We start from the raw sequence: 25,665 nt of genomic DNA, 5'->3' as shown, positions 1-25,665 counted from the left end.
ATCTGTATAATATTAAAACGGATACTTTATTTTTTTTTTTTTTACTGTTATTTCACCCCAAGCAAGGCACATTGCCACTTGGACGTAAGAGGCGACTATGTGGGACCAAATCTACAAGGGTACTATGTAGGGAGTTGAGCAGCAAGATGTCTGTTCACATTAGATTTGAACTTCTGCATGTCAGTACAGTCAGGGAAGGAGGGACCCAGAAAGGAATTTCAAAGTTTAGCAGTTCGAGGGAAGAAACTATTAGAGTAGAAGGCTTTCTGGCATCTAGGGATCTTTATAGTGTAGGGGTGGGATTTTGCTGCTTGTTGATTTAATTAGGGTTATTTACGTTGAAGGAGTACTAGTGCTTTGAGTTCATCAGAGCACATTCCATTAAAATACTTGCAAAACAAGCAAAGGGATGCAACATTTCGTCAATGGGACAGGGGTTGGAGTTTAGTTGCTATTATAGAACCTAGTCGGTTGGAGACTCTTTGTTTGGACTTTATCCAAGAGGGAGAGACTAGTGGTCGATGCACCAGCCCAGATGTGGCAACAATACTCCATGCATGGGCGAATGGTGGCCTTGTAGAGATATAGGATACTGACAGATACAAGTTATTTTCTATCACGGTAGGGAGAGAGACCACCTCCTTTGCAGCAACCTTGGCAATTTCTTCAATGTATTTTTTAAAACTTTGTCTGAGAGTGAGAGACTAGTAACAGATGTAACAGCTCAGATGCGGGAGCTTTCATGCACATATAGTGTTTTAGATGGTGGGAGGAGAAAGGACTAAATTTAGTTTAATCTTTAATTTTATTTTAATCTTATTTTTTATTTTATCATTAACTGTCATCATGCATTTGACTTGAGCCATTTCTTATCAGATTTTGGTAAGAGTACATTTCTGTCAGCCACCATCTATTACATTGACATTTCACTAATATTGAACATCTGACGAGACAATTAACATTGTCGAAACATAGATTGATCCACATTTCTGATGTTTTTATAATTTTAACATATATACTCGACATTTTTTAAAAGATATTTGTTTTTAGTTCAATATATTTTAAGTTAATTATTAATATATATATATATATATATTAAATTCACGCTAATGCATTACACATTAAAAAAATAAAAATGTACAATATTCTTCTTTCACAAACGGTAAAAATAATTCCTGTGAATGCTTTCAAATATTGTTGCAAGGAATGAACGCAGCCCCAAAAACAAATTTCCAGTTTATTTTCCATCTTTCATTTTTATTTTGTTACATTTTATGATTTTGTGACAAAGAGCAGAGAACCGCTTAAAACATAAAATAAAATATAAAAAAACATCGTTTTTATGCTTCATAAACCCATTATACCTTAGAAATTACTATATATATATATAAAAGTTACATTGTAATATAATCTTCAGCTTATTTCCTGGGGACACCAGAGAACACTTTCAAGATAGTTGTAAAAGTTATAAAGAAATCCACATAATTTTATTTCATCATTTTTATAAAAATTTTCAATATTGTTTTCATGGTCAAATATTCATGTTGTGATTATTTGTAAATCTTATGTCACATTATAAACATCTACTCGAATCAAAATAATCTAATAAATAACATTTGATTATTAAAAATATTTCACATCCCATCAACTGTTATTTTATGAATGGCCGGACGTCGCCGGATAACCTAATGATTATCATTAGGATCTTTGTTATTAGAAATTTAGATGCTTTGAATGCTAACAATGTAATAGAGAATAATGTTGATGAAAACGAGAAATTTCGATATGGTTTGGAATTTGAGAAAAAGGGAATGTCAGCTAAAATATGTATTAGGAATTTTACTTGGTAAAATAGAATTTTAGAAACAAACAATTGGGAATTTTAGATTTTTCATAAATAATGAATGAATTAGGTGACAAAGGAGAGGTGAGTTTTCTTTTCGTGCTACAAAGCATTAATTAGTAGTCAAGTGATGAGAGAGTTAAACAAAGATAGTTTTAATATATACATAGTTAGTTGGAGTCAATGAACAGACCAGTTAGCAGTTCGAAGGAGATAGTCAGAGATAGGTCGAGTTGGAGAGTGGACACATAGCAAGATGTTAAGACCAAGAGAAACATGCAACTCCAAAGACGGTGGAGGATGTCAGGAAATAAAGTTGCATAAAATAACCAGTCGATTGTCATTCCTCAGCAAATATCCTTGCAGCTTACAGATCGTCAGTCAAGACCAACGATGGAAGAAGGTATGTTCCTTCCTTTTTGGCCTGAATGCCCCTCCATAAAGATGTAAGGAACGGTTTGTAAATTGTTATATATCCGCATTTGTTGAAAGAATCCATATGTTATATACCCTAGACAATAACAGAAACACTTATAAATGTATATATAACGTGCACATAAATTATATAGACAGATCATACGTACTGACAGGTATTCACTCAACACCCTAGAAAAGATATGGACGGTGATACAAACATACATGAGATCTAGACGATCACAAACACATTACATATACATGTGTTATATACAAAACAGTATATGACACAACTATAATGTGTAGAAATAATAAAATAAAAATAGAATGTACATATACAAAAGAAGCTTAGTTCTTGCAGATAACCTGAAAAGAGGTGGTATGTTGTAACCCTCTCCTAAAAAAAAAACAAAAAAAAACCGAAAGAACAGACCTACCGGATGTGATACTTGGATTGTATCTTCTACCGGATGTGATACTTGGATTGTATCTTCTACCGGATGTTGTACTTGGGTTGTATCTTCTACCGGATGTTGTACTTGGGTTGGATCTTCTACCGGATGTGATACTTGGGTTGTATCCTCTACCGGATGTGATACTTGGGTTGTATCTTCTACCGGATGTGATACTTGGGTTGTATCTTCTACCGGATGTGATACTTGGGTTGTATCCTCTACCGGATGTTGTACTTGGGTTGTATCCTCTACCGGATGTGGTAGATCATTTCTATCCTCTACCTGTGAAAATAAAATAAAACAATTGTCTTACCGATGATGTATCACCTGGAGATTAATCAAAAGAAGAAAAAAAAAATTCTTCAGATAAGTTTTCAGAAGAGTTTTAAAAGTTCTGGTGGAGCAAGTCTAATTTTTTAATCAATCATTGTGCTTAATAAACAGAGAAGCCATAAGCAAATATGAGAGTCATTCAAGAAATAAGATGAAGGTGTTTTTAAGTAATCCAAAACACACACACGTTTTCTCCATGATAAAGGCATTATTTCTGTGCAAATTCAAAATATAAGTTTAGTAAGCCAATTCAACGCAGATTAAAAACAAACAAAAAAAAAACTTATTTGTTTATAAATCAAAGTACTTTTCGATATAATAACGTCTTCATCAGGATAGACACAGTTCCCCCCCCCCATCTATTTATCGCTGGTAGTATGATGCCTATAAGAAAAACAAGATTCGTTCTGTGTTATCAACAGTGATTTTGTATATATTTTTTACTTGGAAGTCATCAATTATCAAGGCCTGAAGGATAAGGATGTAATGAATTTATTGGGATGGCTTAACAAGAACTTGTTTATATTGGATTTGAATGCTACCATGTTGCATTCAACCAGGAATCAAGCCAGCAGAACAGTGTTCCACAGGCAGACTGTTCTGAGAAAGAAGCTTTATTCATGGAATCTGTGTCTAGATTTAGGCCCAGTTAGAGAGTGGGAGAAGTCGTAGATAATGATTCTAGCTAATCGAGTGTTTTTTGTGAAAGTTAGGCAAGAGGGAACCATAGACTGGAGTTAAGTCGAACACTTGCCATGAAAATAGTGATAGAGCGGAGACAGGCTCGCAACGTCTCATCTGTGGGAAAGAGGTTGCAAGGAAGAGAAAATGGCATCACCTACTAGGTTTCGAAGCCGGTTTTGAAGCCTATCAAGGCTGGAGATATAAAAATCGGTTTAATTAAGATATTGGTACATAGAGCCCTTATGATTTGCTCACCTAGTAAACTAGGCTCCAAACTGGATAAGATCAGGGAAATTTTCATTAATAACAGTTATCCTGAAGACCTTATTAATTATTGTATTAACAAAAAGGTTGTAGATTTCAAATTCCCTAAAATATCTGAGCTTTTGAAATGCCTTGTTTATTCAAAATTGCCATGGATAAAGAATAATAGTGTAAAATAACTAAACAGATTATTAGAAGTATTATTAATTTCTTCTAATAATCTGTTTAGTTGCATTTGGTATATACTACTAGACCTGCTTTTCCTTCTTTTTGCAAAGAAAGTTTGCCTTAAACCCAAAATAGTAATATTATTTATCAATTTAAATGCCAGTGTGATGCTGGTCATGTGGAGTGGACTTCTTCGCATTTACAGACTCATATAAACCAGCACTTTCAATCCAAGATTAGACAGGGTAGGGCAGGATCTGTGAGTGTCCCTTCCTCTGCAACTTTAGACTCAGCTATTGGCTAACATTTGGTAGAGAATCCTTGTTGTGCTAATCAGTATAAAATAGAGTGGTTTGAGGTACTTCATAGAGCAGATTCTAAAAATCATTTTAAAATTTGGGAATTTGTCTATTGTGATTCGTAAACCTTGGTGCTGGCAGAAGGAATTGTTAAAAGCGTTAAATCTCTTTGGAGGACTTTAAACACCTCCCCTTCTGTTTTTTTTGTCCTCCCTCACGGTGCAATTTTGATCACTTTATACTCGCTTTGTTGAATTGTTTATTTTAATCGTCCTTTTAGTATCTTAAATATATAACAGATCCCTCATTGCTCTTTATTTCTGCCATTAATATTATTTTCATTACTATCGATTTTTATTCTGATGATAGCTGAAAGAGCTCTAGAGAGATAAATTAATAAGATCTTAAATTTTGTACTTCCAAACATATATATATATATATATATATATATATATATAATTCATAAATACATTTGAACATAAGTGAAAATCTCTCTAGAGCTCTTTCGGCTATCATTTCATCAGGATAAAAATCGAGATATATATATATATATATATATATATATATATATATATATATATATATATTACGGGATTTCCTTGGATTTTACTTGTGCAAATGGAAATTCAATTAACTTTCTTGAAGTTATATATTTGGATTTTACCGTCACTGGATTATTTATCTTCCACCAGACTATCCATTCATGTGTAATCACCTTTTTCTTCACCATATTCCCTCTGCTTCACTTTTTTTGTTATCAAGTAAGATCTTTGACTTACTTGTTGTTTCATCAAATACTTTTGCATGCAAAATCCGATCCGATCCCGCATTTTGCTAATTCGGTATGAGAAGGAAAGTATTTCTACGAAAATCCACGGATTAAGGACTATCCACTTATCAAGTGTTTCCTTTTCAGATTAAATATGTTTTTAACTCTTTTTCAGTGTTTTTTAACATGTTTTATTAACTGTTTGCTCGTATATATATATATATATATATTTATTTTCTCTTCATTTAATTAGTGGTATTAACCTCGTGGGGTCAGGCTTCGTGGAGAGAGAAATTGATATGTCTAGTTTTATTAACGATTATTCTAAATCTGAAGCAATGTGTATGTTTGTGTGACTGGCATGAATTTTAAATAGAAGATGTTTGACACAAACTCCTTATATTTAAGTTCATGTTTTTGTGTTGTTGAAATTTTGCCTTTATTGTATAACTTTAAAATGTATATCCTTCTAAATTTTGACAAATGTGTCATGGTTACATCATGTGTTCCTGGACTGTTGGTAAACAAAAAAAAGCACTTGGAAATATTGGACTAAAGTTATGCTTGCTAGTGAATGTACCTAATAATAAGAAAAGTAGAAATAGGGTCTTTGGTTTATTTTCAGCAACCTTGTAACTCTTGCTTCCCTTATTTTTTTTGCTTTAGTCCTCACATTCCATGAGTGATGTTTCTGACCAAGAGGGAAGGATTGCTATTTTCTAGGTCAGAATTTATTCCATCTAACAATTATTGTTGGCAAGTTTTTGACTTTGAAGTACTATTTTTAGCTCCTAACATCAAGTGGCTTCATGACTTGTCTGACACGATTTCCATAAAAATAAATAAATGTACCTATTCCCATAGGAAAGGATTTTGTTGTTTTATTTTATGGTCTATCAACCCTTTTTAGGTTATTTAATATTGAATTATGTTTTTGGTAAAAGCTTTTTTGCTTTACATTTTTAATACGTTGAAATATTTAGAGATTCATTTGTTTTGTAGATAGAGCATTACCATTGTCGACAAAAAGAAAGAATCGATCAGATGTGTGTGCACAGAAGTGAAACCTAACCAATGAGAGTTGAGGACATGTGTTGCATGGATAGAAATGATATAAGAATAATATGATGGATATGTAATGTGAGTTTTAAACACAGACTTAGATCTAATAACTTAAGAGGAAGATTAAACCTAGACAGCATGTATGTAGAACAGGAGACTTTATTAGTTTGGTCACAGTGAAAAAATGGAGGAGAGTGATTGGTTTAGTAAATATAGAACAGTTAAGGTAACAGAGTAGGTTGGTATGGAAAGGCGAAAACATAGTAGGAAGTGATAATGGATTTGAAGGGAAGAGAGATAAAGACATGACCAGAGTTAGATTAGTGTTCGGGGTAGTTAACACCCCTATATCCATGATAGTATGGATTCATCTGGTACTATGTACGCCAGACATTTTTGCCATCGAGCAGAGAGCACACATGTAGTTTAACCGCTCGCAGTGAATACCAGGACTCTTTCACCTTAATATTGTGACCTCCTAAACAGGATCACAACAGTTAGCTTGGAAGTCAATTTCTTAAAGTCATCCAACACATGCCAGCATGTAAAATGGATGTTGCACTGAATATGATGCTATGGATACTGATGATGAAATGTTATCAATAAAAAGTATATACAAAATAAGATACTTATGTAGCGAATGACTTGTTGCATCGGCATATTTTGGCAGTTTATGTAAACCACTGGGATATGGCAAAACACTCAGCCAATGCAGCAGGTGACAATTTAAATCATTAAAAATAAATCACTTTAGTAAAGCCATCACAATGAATTTGGCGGGGTTGCAGATTATGCTACAGTTGCCGGAGAAAATTATTTCATTTTGCCAGTAATGGAAATTAATTGGAAATACATATCATCCCATGACATTGCAACTGTTCGAAATTTACAGCGAGAGTGTGTCATTAATTTAAAACACACCATTACTGACTATAAAAATTTCTTAGGAGACATTTGCAAAGAGTACTTTCCTAGAAATCCCCAGCAGATAATTGAAAATTAAAAAAATAAAAAAAACTTACCACATAACTTTAACAGAAAAGAACAAAAAAAAAAATATATATATAGAGTAGACCCCCCCTCCCATTTTTTTCTATAAAAAATAATTTTTTTGTTGATGTTTTGCATTTGTTGTTACACATTACAAACAAATGAATATTTATTGATGAAACTTACTGTAGGCTGATTTTTAAGATTTTTCTTTATTTGAATAACCATACAATGTTTTCTATCATGCTTTCTTTTTTTCAGCATTTTAAAATTTGTTCATTTCTTGGCATATTATGGCAGTTTATGTTAGCTGCTAGCACATCACTGAAAAACAGGCTATTTACTGCATAAGTACCCAAAATATATTCTATTTAATACGTAGATATGACCCTGGCAGATACTACCGCTCCTCTAGGTCAGTGGACCTGGGTATAGCTGCAACAAAAGAATGAATCAACATTCCTCAAAGCTCTTAAATTAAGAGATCATCTGGGTTGCAGTCATACTAGGATCGGGTTGGATTAGTTGGATTGGTTTGGATTGATGGAAACAGTAAAAATGTAGAAAAAAACTGGGAAAGCTGCATTTTGGGTGTTCATTTATCTCAATCCCAACGTGCTTGATATATTTTAGTATAAGTGTCCTGAACAAAAATAGACCTAGGAGAGGAAGCAAGTGGTGATCATCCAAAAATCATTTGTAGAAATTTTGCAAACTATATACGTTTTATTTAACACATAGATATGAAACTGAGAGTTACTCCAGGTCATAATGGACCTGAAAGTAATAATAACTAAACAATAAATCAACACTTCAATTGGGAGATCATTCAGAGAATGTAGTTTACAGTCATACTAGTTACTGAAGTGTGAGATCACACTCCACAAAGCTCCAAAATTTAAAGCTCAACACAATGTAGTTTAAAAGGCATATGCAAGCCTACCAAGTAAAGGTTCAAGAGAAGAGATTTACCCTCTACCAACAACAGATAACAAGATACTCCAAAGTGAGGGTAAATAAAACAGGTACTTGCTGCACAAAAGTATAAAAAAGTGTAAAGTTAATTTAAAAACAAGAACAACAACAAAAAAAGGTAAACTTACTTTATCCTGTTTCGGTGAAACCGGTTGTTCATCCTACAAAAATAACAGTGTTGTGTTTATTAATATGCATTGTTTCAATATATCTGCACGTGTGTGCAAGACTAAGGGAGATAATTCAAATCAAATCTTCTCTAATATAATGATATCAGTTATTTCATTATATCGGCACATTTTGAACACTACTGGAAGTAATTCAGTATTTATTCAAGTGAAACCCTCTCTAATATACTAATACGTGTTTTTTTTTAAATATATCTGAACGTGTGCAGATATATCAAAACAACACGCATTAGTATATTAGAGGGACGTAATGCAATAAATATTTAAGTGAGAAATCTCTAATAACATGCATTAATTCAATGTATCTGCACATTTTTTTGCAATAGTAAGGGAGGTAATTCAATATCTATTCAAGTGGTATCTACGTTTCTGTAGGAATTTTTTACTAAAATGCTTAGGTTGCTGATGGAGCAGGTTTGATAATTTAAACCCCAAAACCTGGAATAAATCATCACTAATGACCCACTTTAGCACATCTTTTACAATCCATGTAGGTGAACATGCACACAAAAAATAAGGGAGGTAATTCAGTTTACTGACGAGGAACCAATGTTAAGACCTGTATCTGTTCAAAAAAAGACATCATAAAAACACCAGTTTTTATGATGTCTTTTTGTAAAAAGGTTCTTTTTTTTTCTTTTCTTTTTTTTTTTTTAAATTTCTTTTAATCTTTTTGTCATTTTAAACTGATTCAAATTATGCTTACCACTTTAGTTCCCTCAACCGGAACTTCAGGAGTTTTTTCCTGTAACAAACAATAAATACAATGCTTAAAAAAAGAAAGCATACTGGCAACAAACAAACAATACAGGGCAGTAATAAAGAAATGCACTTGTCCATGAGACAAATAATTGCCAATGAAAATTATCCTAATCTTACTTATACTTATAATACTTCTATGATATTCTATTTTTTCCTTCCTTAGTCTTCCTTTCGATAATTAGATGCAATCAAAAATCGTTACTATGCAAACTCGCTCCTACAATGCGCATGCAAATTGCATATCGTTCAACGACTTATGTTACATGATAAGGGCTGTCCCCTGTTCATGTAAGTATAAAAATAGAGAGATTAGTTAAAATGGAAATAAGAGAAAGCAGAAATCGAACCCTGGACATAAGTTTTAAAGAACAATAGGTTTAAATGGAATGTCCAGTAAATTGTTAATTCGGATGAAATAAATAATAAATAAACTATTCAATTGTTAAAAGAATGTGGATAATAAAATATGAGTTAAATAAATTAGATATGTAGGTTAAATTCCTTTGTGGAAACAAACAAGGAAAATAGGTTATTGGGAAATCAATGTCGAAAACGTGAAAAGTCGTGCATGTTGAGACACGTGAATTTTGCTCACGTGGCCGGGATGCATGAGTTCTCAATATAGCAGGTGGGAGTTAGTTGGTGGAGAGACAGTCAGAGAGACAGTCAGGAGAAACAGTCAGGGGAGAGAGACAGGCGGACGTCTGAAGCGAGACGTTACTTCAGAAACTAAGATGTGAAACTTTGAGTTCTTAATGAGGAAATCCCGACCGGTCGTATTAAATAAATTCACCATGTGTTTTGGATAAAGCTCATCTTTGTGTTGTGATTTCTACAAAAAGGTAAATTGTATTGTTATTATATGTCTGTGTTATAAAATGTCATTACAACAACATCTCTCTCTCTAAGATACAACATCATATGTAATAAGACAAGAACTCTCACTAAGACTCATATCATTACTAATAAGAACTCTCACAAGAAAAAGCATCACTTATAATAGTCTCTCTCTAAGACTCTTTAATGAAACAACTATATAACACTTAGAAACTTAATATTTCATTCACGAACAATAATTTTACTTGATAAATTTTTTAAAAGATCAAAGGGAGCTAACTCCTCCCGGACCTAACATTTGATTTCACTACGGGTTTGATTTACATCCGAGGCCTTTTTTTTTTTTTTTTTTTTTTTTTTTTTTAGAATAGATGTTGTTCCCTTTATGGCTGCAATCTGTATTTCATTACAGCTTGGTCTTCCAGATATTGTTTCCAGGTACTTAAGATTCTTTTTCACTAAACCAGTTGCTCCAATCACAACTGATATAATGTCTATATCTCTCAGAGATCATGTCGTCTTTAAATCATTCTTTAGGTTTTCATACTTGGTTATCTTTTCCTGTTCAGCTCTATTTAAAGCCATAGTCATTTGGGACGGTGACATCGTGTGTATGTGTGTGTATTCAAATTTTACTTAAATTTAACCGACCAACATTTTCTTTGGATTGTACCACATTTTTCAACTTTTTCTTCATCGAGCCTGGATTTCATTTGGAAAATCCTTTTAACCTATGCAATTCTGCATTATTATTAAGTTTTATACAAATTTGACTTCTCTCATAATTTTTAGTTCTCAATTTATGTGTTAATTAGCAAAATTATAGCTTGCCTATGAATGTTATTTTACTAATAACTTTCCCCTGAATATAAGAATCATTCTTTGAAACTCCATGGAATAAGGAAAATTTTAACTTTTCAACTTGTATTCCTTGTTGAATTATAAATTGTTATTAATTCTACTTTACAGAGTTTAAATTGATTTATATATATATATTACACCACAACATCATCACTGCCAGCCATAATCTCAAGGCTTGGAATCAAACTACACTGAAGTTAAACTCATAGTTGCTGCATATTATTGGGGTTTTTTTGTTCAAAAAACAATTTTTTTGTGCTATTCAGAAAAATATCAGCTTTATCAAAATATATTTGTTGATTAAATATTATTGAAATAATAATAAATGTTTTTAATTAAATGAACCCAATTTAAAATTAACAGAGTATAATAATTATTAAAATTAACAGAGTATAATAATTATTAAAATTAACAGAGTATAACAATTATTAAAATTAACAGAGTATAACAATTAGCGATAAGATGAATGAAAATTCAGATATGAACAAAGTATATTTGGATGGTTAAGCTGTTGTCGAGAAGTTTTGTTACCTTGACGATAACAATGAAGAATAGTGTAATTACAAGAGTGATGAGTAGATGGATTAATTTCAGGCAACTTTTGACATTACTAACAAGCAGAGTGTAACCACTGTCTACCAGGGCATGTGTAAGCAGTGTGATGAAATATAGAACCTGGACAATGTTCATTTATCTCAATCCCAACAGAACCTGGACAATGAGGGTAGAAGATATGCATTGCATAAAGAGAAATGATACGAGAATGATATGAATGATGTGTAATGTCAGTCTTAAAGATAGATTTAGAATTGATGACTGCTAAGAAAGATTAAATGTGGACAGTATACAAAGATGAGAGCAAGGCAGGAGACTTTGATGATATGGCCACATTGAAAGAATGGATGAGAGTTCTTTGGTTAGTAGATGTAGAACAGTTGAGATAGCAGGTTCAAATCACAGGGGAAGACCAAGGAAAATATGGGAAGAAATGGACTTGAGAGAAAGTGGGCTAATAAAGACCTGCCCAGATAGATGAGTTTGGAAGTGAACTTCTTAAAGTTGTCCAACACATGCCAGCATGTAAATTGGACGTTAAACTGAAGATGATGATGACAATGATTCTCATCTTAAATTCATCATAATTCACATCTTAAATATCATATTACATATTTTTGACTAACTGGTAAAAACTTAATATTTGTCCGATTTTCTTTGGTAATGTTAAACAAATTCATGTTTAGAATTCCTAATCAGGAAATTTTCATTTGCACACACACAAAATTTTCTAAACTTAAACATAAAAAATAGACATGACAAAACAACCTATAATATAAATCTTACCTGTTTGTTTAAATGTATGTATATATGTCTGCCTAAAACTTTCGAGAGAGGTGACAGATTTTCACAAGATCAGTATCATTTTGAAGCTCGATCGTTCAGACGACAAATATCGAAAAATTGGCCAAAAATATTAATTCCTTCACCTTCAACTGGGCAGTTTTCTACAAGGAGGGGTCGATTTTTTGTAAGCCATTTTTGCAAGTCATTATATAGGTTGAATTGACTTTGCTTAATTTTAACATTCCGAACTTCCGATCACGTCATGGAGTAGTGGTAAGATGTCAGATTTTCTTTTACTTTCTTTTCTACATTTGCGTCACTAGTTCGAGCCTGCCTATTTTTTTTTTTTTTTTTTTTGCTCAACACACATCTCCAAACACCCAAAGACAGTTAGCAAAAAATTGAGTTTTTAGTTATCTCCCCCTAGATAGAACCCATGTTTCAAACTAGCGCCTAATATTAATGCAAACGGAAAGGAAGCAGATAAATTTTGTAAAAGTTATAGACGTTGACTTGTGATAAGTGCTTTCGTCAATAGTCGCACTTCTTTGTTTACAAAGCCATTCGGCGGAAGTGACGTCAGATAAATTTTAAGGCACGCATGACCAACATGTAATGTAGCTTTTTTTTTTTTTTTATAAGCAAATATAAAAGTAGAAGTTTTGGTAAATTTTTTACTTGCTTTCCACTTGAACATTTTCCTTTTAAAATGACTTTTACTGGTTTTCGGGTATGCTGAAAACGAATGTGGCATTTAAATTTTACGCAAATAAATAGCTTTCCGGGCATTAAGCAATGTAATTCTTTGTCTTAAAAGTGATGACTATTGTTGCACGTGCAAACGTGTTTTTGCCATAATTAATATGCTCCCTATTCCATAGCTAGCCATAACATATACTGACCCAACGGGTCACGGGTAGTCTAGTATTTTTTTTAATAACATTACAGGTTAAATCTAATGATGTGTATTACAATAACCAAGAATATAATTATGCCTATTTAGTATTACAGTAACATGAAATTAAAAGAAAAAGTCAAACATACATTAGCTTATCTCACTTGTCATTAAGGAACCACGATTAAAAAACGTTGTTCTATACTACGTTATTTTATTTTCCCTCTCTCTGGGATATTAGACACAAGTTCAAGCGCTGGGGAGTGAATTGGATTCGAACTAGACACACCCAATATAGTGTATAATGCTATAAGTTATTTCCCTTGTATGAAGCAGTGATAAGTTATCTCCCTTAGTAGCCAGATGTTATCTCCCTTTACTCAAGTGTTCGCGTGTTGTTCATCACAGCTTCTCATAAGGATGATATGATGGTCATTCAATAAATAAGGTGAATATTTTTAATAAAGCAAAATAATTTTTTTTACAGAATTCATTTAATTTTATTTTTTTTCATAAATCTAAATTCTACATTGTTTTGGAATCGGATGGTAGCAAAAATTATTTTAATCTCGCAGAAATATTTGTTTTGGTGGCTATACAAAATGGAGGTTAATAAAAAAAAAAACATTTATGGCGATGGTTACTAAAACGTGCTAACCATGTGTAATGTATGATGAAAAATGTGTAATGTATGATGAAAAATGTGTAATGTATGATGAAAAATATATTTTAGTTAGAAAAACGTTTACAGATTTGCTAAATTGTTTCAAGTCGAAATAATATTCAAGATGGAGAAAGGTCGGCAGGTCCACAATGACAAGCACACCCGAAATTGGTGATGCAGTTAATCTGCATGTTTTGACTGACAGAACGATTACAATATAATTTAGACTTAGATTTAAGAACTCCTGCATCTTGCGATGCATGAGGCAGTCAAAATATACCATCGTTTTCGATCTGAAGCCAGATTCTCCCTGTCCCTCTAGCTTCTTCCTATTGCAATCAAATCTCTTGATTGTCTGCTTCCAGTTTATCTTTAGTGATCTCCCTCTTTTTTTCTACCAGGAATCCAATAGAGCATCTGCTTGGCAATTATCTCTGGAACCAATCTTAAGGCAGCCTAAATGTTGTTTGCAGATTATTAATGATACTACCTGTTGGGTAGAACAGTGTCTGACTTCTTGGTTGGTAGATCGAGTGTTTCATTTGATTCTTTTCTAAGGTACTTGGAATCAAATGTGTCTACTTTTCTTTCTTGGAATCAAATGTGTCTACTTTTCTTTCTTGGCTTATTTTGTGATGCCAACTTTCACCTCGATATAAAAGCAGTACGGATAAAACGTTGCTGTTATAAAATCTTTAGATCTGAGAATGAATCTTTTGTTTTTCCAGATTTTATAATAGAAGGCATTATTTACAATTTTTTAATCTCACTGAGTACAGTACATAACATTGTGCATGACGCCTTTGCCGTTTCTTCGGTCAGTTGTCGTTGCACGAAGAGAAGAACACAGTGTGCATACTCAGTCCAATTCTGTCTACACTGGAGAAATAAAAAAGTTATTATTTCAGTGGAAAATGTGTTTTAAAAAGTGGACATTAGATTATTAAAAAAATGGGGGGGGGTAACTATATGTGATGGAATTACTATGCACACAGCTGACGACCCAAGAGGTCAAATATTCCTAATGTCTACAGGTTTCTTTAACTTTTCTTATGTTTACAGCTGTTTTTATTTTTGTTTTGTTATCTCCTTTGAACAGAATAAACAGAGATTAAGATGGAAAGGGAAACAAAATTTGATTGGAATTTGTAACAAATTTCATTTTATGGAATTTCTTGAGTATTTTAAAAAGTTTGGATAATCAGCTGAAAGAAATTTTGCTAAACATTTCGAAATTATGAATGAAACAAAGGTTGAAAAGAAAACGATGGGTCAGAAACAATTTGTAGTTTATATTTTTCTCTTTAAATATTGACTTACTTTTAATTGATGCAGTAGTAAATAGACTTAACTTTACTGCTAACTAGCTGACTGGCCTTAGTATTCACCTTAGGCAAATTAAACTGGCTTCACTTGGAGGAAGTTTCATGGGAATATGAAGTTCACAAGCGGCATGTATATCGCAATCAGGAAAAATGACAACATTAGGTTTTTTATCAGGAAAGTGTCAGTGTCCTCTTCCATACAGTACCTAGTATTCCCAAATGGTCACCCATCTGGTACTGACCATGCTCAATATTGCTTAACTTTGGTGATTTAATGTTAACTAGTGAGTCACCATGATTATGCCATATTACTTATGGCAGTGTAGAATAACCTGTTCTTGTTTATTGATGCAGTTTTGCATATTTTGTCTGGTAAATCTGAATTTATTTTTTTTTTATGGGAATCACTCCAGACAAGGCAGCAACCCACTTAATATTAAAAGCTAAAAAATCATACTACTTCAAGATCCAAAATTAGCCAACGCTAAATTTTAAATAGATTTCAACCTAAAAATCAGCAATTCTTTCCCTTTTGTCAGAAAAATTGCTAATGCAATGTGAAAACTAAGGGAATTTATTGTCATGAGGTTAAGCAAAGTTTTTTTTTTTTTAATTAAAAAAAAACAACTAAAAGACGAGATTCAGAGTCTTAGAATTTAGTACTACTGCAAATTTGGTGATCCTACATATTTACGATCCAAGCGACTTTCAGTTTTGAAACTTTTGCAAAAAAAAACAAAAAAAAACAAAAAAAACACTCGACTAGCTACAACCACTATCAACAATTTTCCCCAGTCCATACTTATACCAAAATCTAAATGCAGAATCTATGAACAAAGCCTCTTTTCTAGAACTACCCGCCTGTGGAACTCTGTTCTCATGGTCTGCTTTCTAGCTGACTACAATATGATAGTTCTCAAGTCCAATGTAAACAAGTTTTTGTTGAGCCGTCCCCTTAAATAATCAAATTCAACCCAATTTCCACCATTAACGATTACTATACTACCACTGAACACCTATTAACCCTAATCTTCAAGTGGCTTTGGGCCTTGATAAGTGATGCCTGTCTTAAAAAAATAAATTACAAATGGAAATATTAGATTCAAACATTGAAAAAATTTTTAAGAATTTACTCATTCAGGCCACCTTCATTGGATTATCAGGAAGCATAAAACCAGTTGCAAAAGAAATGGATCATTGTGAATATTTCTTTAAAAAATATTTAATTCTCTTTCTTGATGTCAAGAAAGTCATTTTAATTCAACACTCCCCCCCCCATCAAAAGAAATGAAAATGCCTGATCAATTATTTTTGCAGCTAGCTCAAAGAAAACACATAAAAAAAAATTACTTACAGGCACGGAAACGTCAGGAAAATTGGTCTACAATAAAAACAAATAAAAAAAATGAAAGCATTTTACATTTTACTGATTTCCTTATTTTGGTTTCTGGGATTATGTTTCAACCATATGGCTTTCTGGCCTTAAGCAGGATCTTTGGAAATTATCACGAAATTTTGAATACAACTAATAAAGGGTTATGTTCAAAATCACAAGAAAGCACCTGAAGAAGGCCAAAGGGAATAATCGCCAAAAAATAGTAAATAATAATGAAATTTTCTCATCTAAAAACACAGACAAAAATAACTTTGTATTTTTATTATCAATTTAAATGTTTCTACAAATAATGTAATAAAGTTTAGATACAGGTGTAGTATCGTACATTTCCATAAAAGGTTAAAAGTTAAGTAAAGTGTAATTTTTTCTGATAAAAGTCATAAGAGCTAAATGTCCTGGCAGTGACGTTACAGAGACAGGAAGCCACTAGTTTTATGTGGTGAATGAGCAGAGATCTCTCTTGTTTTGACTGAACTGAGAGAGCGAGAGAGAGAGAGATTGGGTTTGGATAGCTGCTATCTCACACACTACAAAGGAGGAGGTGGGGGGTGTTTTTATGTGTATGCATACATACTATAAGAAGAAATAAAACCCCAAAGAAATTTTAAAAATTTAATTGCATTTTTTGTTTTTTTTAGCAATGACGTTTATGAGAACAGTTACCAAGAAGAAAATTAAGACATCTACAATAATAGAGAGAAGAAAAGATGTAAAACTTTGGCTGCCACATCACCACTGCAAGTACAAAATTATGCAGCATACAGATTGAAGAACATCCCAACTACATTAAATTAAGAGCAATGGATAATTGAATCAATTTTGTTTGTGTAAGAATAGTAAAGTTATGAGAGGGAGAGGGGGGGGTGAGAAGATACCAAAAAAAAGTCTGATTGTTCAGGAATCACATGGTGAGGGAGAGGGGATACTTTTAAAATAGTTGGTCAGAGACACAAGTCAGATGAATAAATATTAGTGATGGGACGATTAATTGGAATCTGGAATCGAAAAAAAAATTGGAACTTTTGGGAGTATCAGAATTGGAAAAATTTTTCCTATTTTCTGATGTCAAAAAAGATTCTAATAAATTGGCTTTTTTATTTGATTTTGTTTAAGCAAAATCTTCTACTGCTGATAATAAAATAATGAATATTTATTGATTCTAAAATACAAGTAAAACTAAAATCTATAGATTACCCCCCCCCCCCCCCAAGTGTATTTTTACACTTGAGAAAATATCTGCACGTTTAGCATGTTTTTTTATGGCAATCGTCAAAAATAGCAATTTTATGGTTAAATATTTAGAAATTTATAAAGAATTAGAATCAGGAATTTAGTATGGAATCAGTAATTGTATCGGAATCGGGAATAATATTGGAATCATTCTCTCACTAATAGATATACTCTTTTATCTCACCATCTGGGAGAACTAGAATGAAAAGTATAAAGTTCTAGCCACTTTTGTGGCACAACTAAATGCCACGTTTGTAGTATTAATAAACTAATATCATAAATATTTTACATCGTTCGTCGTCATTAGTTCATCAATTCATACCAAGGAAGATTCCATATACAGTAGAGCCCCAGAATATGGCGGCCCTAAGACACATTTTTTTCAGGTTGATGTGGAATATGTTTTTCCAGACCCTGGTTACAGTATTTTCCCCGCATTACAGTGTTATTTATAATGTTATTTGAAAGATTTGAGAAGGATCATGAAGATCAAATGGAGTGATTACGTATTTATATGTATTAAGACATTAAACAATAGCCGACAAATTACCATCAAGGGAGATAATTTTATTTTTTTAAAAAAGAATTATTGTTCTTGCTATACAAACAAGAGATTTCATTTTTTTATAGTGAGAAATGTTCATGATATGTGCCAACAGGTTCTGTTTTTGTTTAGTAGTTGAATAAAATATGATTTGATTGAAAATGTACGTTTGAATTGAAAGCCATTTTTGATTTTAGAAGAATTTCTGATGGGTAACCAATCTGTATAAGTCTTCAGATGAAGAATAGAGTTCCTTCTTGCGTGAAAATAAAAAAATTATGTGCGGGAATTCTAAAAGATCCAGTATTTTTATGGAGTGATTCCGGTTTCTGATTGGTTGCTAGCAGAACATGGCTTTATTTGATTGGTCGGTTTCTATTGTCAGTTTCTATAAGTTAGACCTTTCTAATTTTCTTTAAACATACCCTCACATTTTATCAAAAAATATTGCAACAATTGTTAACTAATTGAATAAAATCTGTGTTCTATTGAAAATGTACGTTTGATTATTTATATTCATAACCGTCATTTTGTATGGAAGAATAATGTTTTTTTTTACATTGAACAATTCTACTTACAGTTGTTACAAAATAAAAATGGAATATAGGGATCAGGACAAGGAACAATAGTTTCTAGGATTAGTAAATTTTACTTGGATACGACCAGGATCTGTCTAGCAAGTACAGAAAAGTAATTTGGAATAATATACTTACATTCTTATCATAGTCCTTTGCACTTCTATCTTCTTCCTGAAAAAATAAGAAAACATAGAAATTACTAGAAATTAGACAACAAATAAAAACATACAATATTTAAAACGTTAATTGGTATAGTGCACACGTTTCCATGACTGTACATTTTTTTTAAACTTCAATAGTATCTTTCCACTATGCCATTGTGACTTGGAACATGTAAAACTTAACAGAGCATATAAAGCTACGTAATAAAATATTGTTTTTTATTAATATTCTGTATTCAAAGGTTGGTCAACTTGATAATCCTGTTTGCCCTGATCGCTACCCAAACAATGGTTTAAAAATCTTGAGCTTTGCTTGATCAACTTTCCATTTAAAAAAGATGGAGGCAATTTACATTTCCTGATGACAATCTTCTTCATGTGAACAGAAAGAATTTGCTTATTCTCTGAATCTTTCACGAAAATTGTTGAGATGTCATCGTATGTTTATTGTCATGTTCAATGCCTTCTAATATTACTTCTCTAGAATATCAGATTTGGATTTGTTCAAAGATGTAGGAAATGGCTGAGTGCCAAGGTGAAGGAGTTGTGGGGATTCATAAAGAAGATAATAAAACTCCCAACTGGATGTTGAATCGTCAGTTGTCACAGACAAAGTATGTAAACGCGTCACTACGCATAGTCTCGACGCATCCATCCGGTCAAAAAGAGAAAAATAATAAAAATTAATTAGCCAATGGGAGCAGGGCACGATAAAAATAAGATTTAACAACCATGTTTTTGGGAGTCACCAAGGAGAAGTATAAACCCAGGATTTTTGTAAAGAGAAGAGAAAGAAAAAGGATACCAAGGAAACGGGACACCAGTGCAGTCAAGTGAGGTTACATCACTTTCATCGTTAAAGCTGTAAAACACATCTCTGTGACCGCTATTCGACCAACAAAAAGAAACAAGGAATAAGTACTCTTTATGAACATTCTCTCTTTTTTCTCCGCTGCTTCCAACATCTTATATTGTATTATTTGGAAAGGTGATCACACATGAAAATGAACTTTTTTGAACACATACATTCAATCTAGTCTTTTATTGTTGATAAAAGTTTTTCAAAATCTTAAATATTCATAGTTTGTCTTGTATTAAATGGAGCTTCTATTTCATGCTTTTTTTATGTTGTAATACACGAAAAAAGCTATAGAGTCCAGTTTGACACCCATATTAATTGAGAAAACGGAAATAGGAAATACATGAGTCGCATAATCATCACTGAATAAAATAAGATCTTAAAATCGTTAGTTAACACAAACTGAGTTTCTCTCTCTCTCAATCTCTCTCGTCTCATGATAACAACTAAAGATTGAATGCTTTGAAGTCAGAATATAATTAGCAATTCTTTGCAACCATAAAACAAAATACTTGGATCACTCTCCAAGAATAATTGGAAGAAAGAAATTCATAAAATAAAGATTAATCAAATACTAATCACTGGTTGATTTTGTTTTAGCTCCAAAAAAATGATAAGAATTCAAAACAATCACTAATAATTTATTGCAATGAAAAGCAAATGAAATCAAAATGAATAAATTCTAGCCAGAAATTATTTCAACTAAAAATAAAAGGAAATGAATTCATAAAATGGATAAAAAATTAAATGTGCAGGTTTAGCAAATAAAATACTATTTTAAAATCAAGCATGATTGACAAAATAAAATGTTATTTCAAACTTAAGCTTAACAGCTCAAATAAAATGTTATTTTAAACTTCATTGTGACAAACCAAATGAAATGCTATTTCAAAACAAAGTGTAGGAAATGCTATTTTTAAAACTTTAGCCTGACAGACCAAAAAAAAATGCTGTTTTAAAAATTAAGCTTGTGTTTTGGCCCCGGAAAGCTCACTAAGGAAAAAACACAGACACGCATACAAGTTAGAAAGGTAAAATATATTGAAACAAAAACAGAATATACAAAGAACAACAGTCATAGAACATACCGCCAAGATGGTGTACTGCAAAGTACACAGACGACACCGAGAGTCATGACTCTTGGTTTATTTCTACAGTTCAGAAGAGTTCATCTTTAGAGCATGAGTGAGTTCCCATAATAGCATTACAGCCCAAATAAAATGCGATTTTAAACCGAAGTGTAGGAAATCAAAGGAAATGTTATTTCAAAATTAAGCATGGCAGACTAACAGAAATGCTATTTCAATGTCAATTCTGACAGCCTGACCGACAGACAAAATCTTCCATATAAAATGGTCATATAAAAAAACAAAAAACTATTAATTAGGACAATTTTTTTTATGCAAATTGTGAAAATTAGTGTTGCACCAAAATAGAAACATGGCCAACAAAGAAGACATCCAAAAGGTTTCCATGTCATTTCCAAATTGGGTGCGTAGAAATTAAGATAGTCACTGCTATTAATTAAAGACCTGCATTGTTCGGAAAATTCAGTCAAAAATACGGCCAAAGTCATTTGGGTTCTTTTGAAGAATTTGTTTTGATTATCAAGAAACCAAAAGAACAAATGATGAAAGAGAGAAGTTAGCCAAATTGCAGACACAATTTGAAAGGAAGTTTTCTCTATTATTCTGTCGAATGCAAAGTACAGCAATGGCGGCAGCAGGTTTAGTTGTAATGGCAGCGTCAAGAGAGCCATTTTTGATTTCATGATATTTTCTATTCTTCATAATGATTCTAATATTTAATTAATATTCTGATATGGAAAAATGTATATTTCTTTATTTAATTATAAAATTATATAATTTTTAGTTTGGGAACAAATTTCCAAATTAAACTAAAAAAAATCTTACGGGTGTAAAGAAAAGTTAATATTAAATAAGGCAAATTTAGAAATAATCTTGAGGCGGGCATTTTTTTACGTCTATAATAATGATTCAAGATAATTTGTTCTGCGTATTCCTATTATATAGTCTACAAGATTTTAGGTATATACGGGCGTTCCAAAAGTAATGTCTCCTATTTTTTTTATTCTGCACAAATAGATTGCAAATTGTATTATGATGACTTAACCTATGTATTCTTGACCTGAAAGTTTCATCTCTGTTGTAGATATTGACGGTGTGAGACTAAGAAAGTAATTCCTGTCATAGATGTATATCAGAGGCAGAGGTGCTGGCAAAAGTGTATTGAGAATGGTGGTGACTATGTAGAAAAATAAATTCTGGAGCATAATAGGTCACTCGTTTTAATGGTACCAATTCCGTCTTTGTAGCTCCTCTAATTTTTTAAATATAAAAAAATTGGAGGCTTTACTTTTGGAATGACCCTCGTGTATATATATATATATATATATATATATATATATATATATATAATTTGGTAAAATTCAGTTGTAAAGTTACACTCTTTTGGAGACTGAAGGTTCAATCCTCAGTGCGTACAACACTCAAAATACAATCGTGAATTACTTAAGACTTCTACCCAGTAATGACTGACATAATGAGAGCATGCTATTCTCCCCAAGTTCAATAGAAATATTCCCGAGTTCGACAAGATACATCTGAAGAAAGTCTGCGGTTACATCAACCGAAACGTTGTTTAAATAAAACTCAAAAAATGAGAATAGTAGTCCAAAGAATTCAAATAAGACAAGTTATCAATCTTCATCTTAAAAATTTAGAAACGTTATATATATATATATATATATATTCTCTTTATTTGTTTTTACATAAGCAGTAATATGTTGCTACACAGTCACGAGCATGTTTCGGTCAGCTAGTTACCAGTAACTAGAGACCGAAACATGCTCATGACTGTGTAGCAACATATTACTGCTTATGTAAAAACAAATAAAGTTTATACCCTGCTCTACTTCGGTATTGAGTACTCTTGTATTAACCTCGTTACACTTCATTGGTCAGGAAGACCCGACATTGTTTGGGATTGAATGAGGCTTGATTTGGTTTGGTTATTTTGTTTTCTGGCATATAAAACTTTTTGGGGTTATTTAATGCAGAATACAATAATTTTGGAAAAAACATTTTACGCTTCAAGTGCTTCATATTTTCAAATATTTATTTGTGATGTTTGGTTTGGTTGTTTTGCAAACAAAAATTGTTTTTGGCTTTCTAGAACATGATTGAGTTTTGCAAAGGGAAAGAATAAAACAAAAGCATCAATGTTCGGTGATTTAAGTCAGGAAGCCGATATCTTCAGATAGCCTGATCTAATGGAGGAACACTATGGTCTTTTTTTATTATGCTTATAACACATGGAGACAAACAAAAAAAAGGTAATACCTTTTTTTTTTGTTTGTTCCCATTTTGCTCCCTAATATAGTTGGAAAAAGCTGAAAGTTTGAAAAATGTCTTATACATAGGGTTTAAATTTCATTAAAATTGGATATATGTATTTGAAGTTTTAGGAGGAATCTGTTCCATAGGTCACCGAGTTAGAGAGTATGTAAAGATTCGGCACTTAAAGGAGAACATAGTTTCGGAACTACTTTTCTTGTCCTTCCTGGAAAATTTCATACATATAAATTAGATTTCATCAAAATAGAATAGATAAAGGAAGTCTGTTTTCATGGTCTCTTTGAGCGATGCATTTAGGTGTTAGAGTTCACTTCTATTGTCTTCCTTGGAAAAATGAGTTTTTATGTAGATACTCCCATTTTCTTTCTATGGGGAATGTAACGTTGTAGTTACAAACAAACAAAGGAAATAAATAAAAATCCAGGTCAGCATTTTTTCTTAACAAAATTTTTTATTTCTGTTACATTCGACACCTCTTAAAAAGTCTCTTGCTGCCACATGTCCATTTTATCTGGAACCATTTCTTCTTCCTCTGACTGCATGCCAGCCACAGCCGGCCCATCCTCGTCTTTGACTTTACACGTCCATTCTCTTCGATGACCACTTTGTTTCTGCCTCGAGCACATGGTATATTTTTCTCTTTTATTTTTTCCTTCTCGCGCACATACTTCCTAATTTGCATATCTGCTTTTTCAGATGCTGCTGCTGCTAATCTTTTTGCAAGTCAGCCATCCTTTGCTGCTGCTGATATTTTCCCACGTACTCATATGCACTATGTTACAGGGACACACACACACACACACGGATATTGGCATGTACAGAAGATACTACAACAAGTAACACATAGATTTAGTTTCATCATACTTCCTATATAATGAGCAACAGAACTTTCCTCTTTGTGCATACTTTCTAGCACTTTGATCACAACTTTGGTCTTGTAAACCTTAACTCAAAGACAATACACTGCGTATTACAAGTACATGTACGATGCATCTAACGTGAATCTTTGTATATGTTGGATGATCCCAACTATGCACCTCACAAGAAGAGGCCATTGAGATGGCACTTCCAACATTGAACCACGCCAAGCAGCTCCAGAACACGGCTGATTGGAAAAGAAAAAGAAGTTCACGCATCTTTTAACTATCGATCCAAAAAGGAAAAGGTATTAGTACCTCTTGTGGAGTAAAGGCTTGAGAGAGAATGCTATGAGGACTTATTAATTCACTCGTAATGGACTCTTCTCATCATTATAAAAAAAGCCTCAGTTTAATACTCTCAATTGGAAATTACTGTGAAACTAGAAAATGTCTAATAGTTGAAAAATGCTGACAAACTTTTCTTTGTATTCACTTTCTTGTATAATATATTCTTGTCTCCCTAAACCCGTTGTTTGAGTCTTTCTTTATGACGTTTTTCTATTGCAGAAATATTAGGATTACTAACATAGATTCTGCGGAAAAACCTAAACAAATAAATTATTTTTGTGAGAGTACATTATAATTTTACCGTGAGTGAAAAGCTTGTTGTTATATCCTAACTGACAAAGTGCAGCGATTATTTTACCATTTCTTGCAATATATCAACTGTTATTATACCATTTCCAACAGAGTAGGAAATTATTTTATCATAAATGCTAACTTAGCGTTAGTTTTTTTTTTTTTTTTGTCACAATTGCCTGTATGTTATATTATAACAATCAATAAATTTTGTTTTCATATATTATCATCGTTCGATAACCAAAGTTAAGCAACACTGAACCTAATCAGTACTAAAATGGGTGACCATTTGGGAATTCCAGGTGCTGTATGTGCTCTCCACTTATCTCGGCATTGTTTCCAATCATCCTTGACTTCTTGCAACTGAACTCAAACAGTGCTGATTCAAGAGAGGTGTGGTTGGAGATTGAGCAATCCTTGCCTTACAATTCCATGCGCACCTTGCAGGGGGTATTCATTGTCTTTCAACTGAACAGAGACATCAATCAATCAATCGATCGATATTATCACTATTAATCATTAATGATATATAAAGTCAAGTCGGATTTTTCCCCTCTTTCATTGACTTTAATAGCTTACTTAATAAAAGACACATCTTAAAAACTGTTTAGTCACCAATTTAAGATAAATATTGGTTCACGTTTTTATAAACAAAAAATTATTTTAAATCAATTTCATTTAATTTTATCATTCAACCCTGATCAATATTTTAAAAATTTTTTATTAATTATTAGTAAAATAAAGAGGAGAGTTGCTGGGTTTTTATCCTCTAATTCAGATCCACTCCCACTCTCCTCATCATCACTGAGAAAAGAATTTAATAAGAAACATTTTCAAGAATCATCGTTTCTAAAGATACAGTCAACAACTGAGGGAGATATCTGTTTTATCC

The 25,665-nt window shown here is 32.3% G+C and overlaps 1 protein-coding gene and 1 long non-coding RNA gene across 21 annotated transcripts in view; one reads left to right on the top strand and one right to left on the bottom strand.

Moving 5' to 3' along the window:
* Window positions 1-25,665, bottom strand: part of LOC145243887 (uncharacterized) — a 1,140,095-nt gene that overhangs the window by 34,229 nt on the left and 1,080,201 nt on the right. For 13 of the 20 annotated variants that reach the window (XM_080106980.1, XM_080106981.1, XM_080106983.1 and 10 more), the window contains 5 exons: window positions 19,013-19,048; window positions 16,484-16,510; window positions 9,151-9,189; window positions 8,385-8,417; window positions 2,695-2,994 (listed from right to left, as the gene is read on the bottom strand). In XM_080106980.1, coding sequence (XP_079963106.1) covers window positions 2,695-2,994; window positions 8,385-8,417; window positions 9,151-9,189; window positions 16,484-16,510; window positions 19,013-19,048 — 435 coding nt within the window. The remainder of the gene's footprint in view (window positions 1-2,694; window positions 2,995-8,384; window positions 8,418-9,150; window positions 9,190-16,483; window positions 16,511-19,012; window positions 19,049-25,665) is intronic. The other 7 variants (XM_080106982.1, XM_080106988.1, XM_080106997.1 and 4 more) reach the window with 3 other exon arrangements.
* Window positions 1-25,665, top strand: part of LOC145243891 (uncharacterized) — a 213,011-nt gene that overhangs the window by 58,786 nt on the left and 128,560 nt on the right. The gene's annotated exons all lie outside the window — the stretch shown is intronic.

Source organism: Euprymna scolopes, chromosome 22 (genome assembly GCF_053919585.1).
Source record: "Euprymna scolopes isolate OS-2025 chromosome 22, ASM5391958v1, whole genome shotgun sequence".
NCBI lineage: Eukaryota > Metazoa > Mollusca > Cephalopoda > Sepiida > Sepiolidae > Euprymna > Euprymna scolopes.
This window is presented reverse-complemented; position numbering and strand designations above follow the sequence as displayed.